At 40.6% G+C, this 2,618-nt stretch overlaps 1 protein-coding gene across 1 annotated transcript in view; it reads left to right on the forward strand.

Moving 5' to 3' along the window:
• Window positions 1–250: 250 nt before the first annotated feature.
• adrb1 (adrenoceptor beta 1) overlaps window positions 251–2,618 on the forward strand; it is a 4,275-nt gene continuing 1,907 nt past the window's right edge. The window contains exon 1 of the mRNA XM_065262837.2: window positions 251–2,618. This exon is cut by the window's right edge and continues 1,907 nt beyond it. Coding sequence (XP_065118909.1) covers window positions 297–1,457 — 1,161 coding nt within the window. The 5' untranslated portion in view covers window positions 251–296 and the 3' untranslated portion in view covers window positions 1,458–2,618.

The raw sequence follows: 2,618 nt of genomic DNA on the forward strand, positions 1-2,618 counted from the left end.
GTGTGATTTGCCAAGAACACCGTGCGTAAAAGCGCGGCACGTTTTAGGAGGAAAAATTGTAGGGTGCCCGTGTATTAGATAGTAAAGGACCTGTAATTTAGACACGCTGTGCCATTGGTCGCGAAGTCAGTGATGTCACCGTTTTATTAGTCGCGCTGTTTGTTCTTGGTCTAAGCGCGGGTGGGCGCTGGGCTTGAGAGCAGAGCGCGGATGGATGCGCTTACTGCTGCTGCGCTCCACACGGGACGTGAAGTTCGGATAGCTGTCTGAATGAACGCGTTTCATTCCTCCGCACCATGGGAGACGGTTTACCGTCCGTAAACTACAGTAATGAATCTAAACGCGCCACAGTGGACCTAAACTCTCCGGGCGTGTCGGAACAGTGGGTCGCCGGAATGGGAATCGTCATGGGTCTGATAGTGTTTATTATTGTAGTGGGAAATATATTGGTTATAGTTGCCATAGCGCGGAACCAGAGACTTCAGACGCTGACCAACGTTTTTATCGTCTCTCTGGCGTGCGCGGACCTCATCATGGGTTTACTTGTGGTGCCATTTGGCGCAGCGTTGGAGGTCAGAGGCACATGGATGTATGGATCGTTCTTCTGTGAATTTTGGATATCTGTTGATGTACTTTGCGTAACGGCGAGCATAGAGACGCTGTGCGTAATCGCCATCGATCGGTACATCGCCATCATCTCTCCATTCCGTTACCAGAGCCTGTTGACAAAAGCAAGGGCCAAGGGGGTGGTCTGTGGAGTTTGGGCTATCTCAGCCCTCGTCTCCTTCCCACCCATCCTTATGCACTGGTCCCGGGACAGCGAGGAGACGTCCTGCTACGACAATCCTGAATGTTGCGACTTTGTCACCAACCGCGCATACGCCATCTCCTCATCCGTCATATCTTTTTACATCCCTTTAGTGGTTATGATATTCGTCTACGCAAGAGTGTACAGAGAAGCCAAACAGCAACTAAACAAAATTAATAAATGCGAGGGAAGGTTTTATAACCACGGCTGCAAAGCCAACAGGAAAAGGACGACAAAAATCCTTGCTTTAAAAGAGCAGAAGGCGCTGAAAACGCTGGGAATAATCATGGGTACGTTCACGCTCTGTTGGCTGCCGTTTTTTATCGTGAACGTGGCGCGCGTGTTTTGCGCACGAGTGGTGGATAAGGAGCTCTTCGTCTTTCTTAACTGGCTCGGGTACGTGAACTCCGCCTTTAACCCGATCATATACTGCCGGAGTCCGGACTTCAGGAAAGCCTTCAAGAGACTGCTATGTTGCCCGAAGCAGGCGGACCGCAGGCTGCACGTGAGCTCGTGCGACCTGTCGCGCTGCACCGGCGGCTTGATGGACCAGAGTATGTTGCCCACGTGGTCCGAGTGTAACGGCGCGGACAGCGACTGCAGCCTCGAGCGCAATGCCAAATTGTCCCGTTCCGAGTCACAACTGTAATAAACAATACTTCTGTCAGGTCTTTTCGTTTAAAAAAAACTTTTCATTTTAGACACAACCAGTTGTTCAGATCTGAAATTGAGTATTTGGGGAAAATTAGAAATAAATATGGTTTGAAATGTTTTGGAAGACTGTATAGTTTTACTAGAAATACCATGGTTAAACTATAGAAAATTTGTGATTTGATTTTTACTGCGGGTTACCACAGACAAAACCAAATTAAAACATAGTTACACTGTTAAACATTTCTGTAGAAATTACAGTATTACTGGCAGCTGTATTACTGCCAGTATTTTACTGTAGATTAAAATTTATGTTATTTACTGGCAACAGTTTCTTCAAAGTTAAATGAACATTAAACATAAACAAGTTTTTATCTCCACAGAAAAACATTCTTTTCAGAATAAAACTATAAAATAACAGCCTCATACAAAGCATCTAAAGAAAATAAATAGAAAACGGTTGATGAAGATTTTTGGTTGCCAGAATGCTTTGCATGATTCTGTTATTTTATAATTTTATTCTGTTAAGACAAACACTTGTTAATGTTTAATTTTCATTTAACTTTTTTCAGTAAATAACATTATTTACAATATTTATAAATCTAGAGTTAAGTTACTGGCAAATAGCCGCATAACTACAGCAACTTTTTACGGTGTAATTTTAAAGGTTTTATAGGAAAATTAATCACGTTTTGTTATATTTAAAGTGTCATAAAATGTTTCTGGCAGATTGATTATTACGTTTATATTTTTATTACAAATTAAAATATGGTTATTACAAATACTTACTATAGTTTTACAACAAATATCATTGTTAAACTATATGGTTACCTTGGTAAAACCATGGCTCATTTAGAATGAAAACCTTATTGAAATTATCCATGGTTTTATAACAGCAAAAATCTACTAACCATGTTTTTTGGAGAGTTTGTGCCATTTTTATTACAAAAAAAAATGTTTTACTACAAATTTCATGGTTTTAGTGATAACTTATTAAATGTATTTACTATGGTTTGATTACAAATACCATAATCAAACCATGGTTACCTTTTTGTAAGGGTTGAGCCTACATAGTTTATAATGTTTAATTCACAAATGTGTAATTTTGCATCTTATTTTACCTCATACTTGTATAATGCACACATTGTACAAGGATGAA

Source organism: Paramisgurnus dabryanus, chromosome 1 (assembly GCF_030506205.2).
Source record: "Paramisgurnus dabryanus chromosome 1, PD_genome_1.1, whole genome shotgun sequence".
Classification (NCBI taxonomy): domain Eukaryota; kingdom Metazoa; phylum Chordata; class Actinopteri; order Cypriniformes; family Cobitidae; genus Paramisgurnus; species Paramisgurnus dabryanus.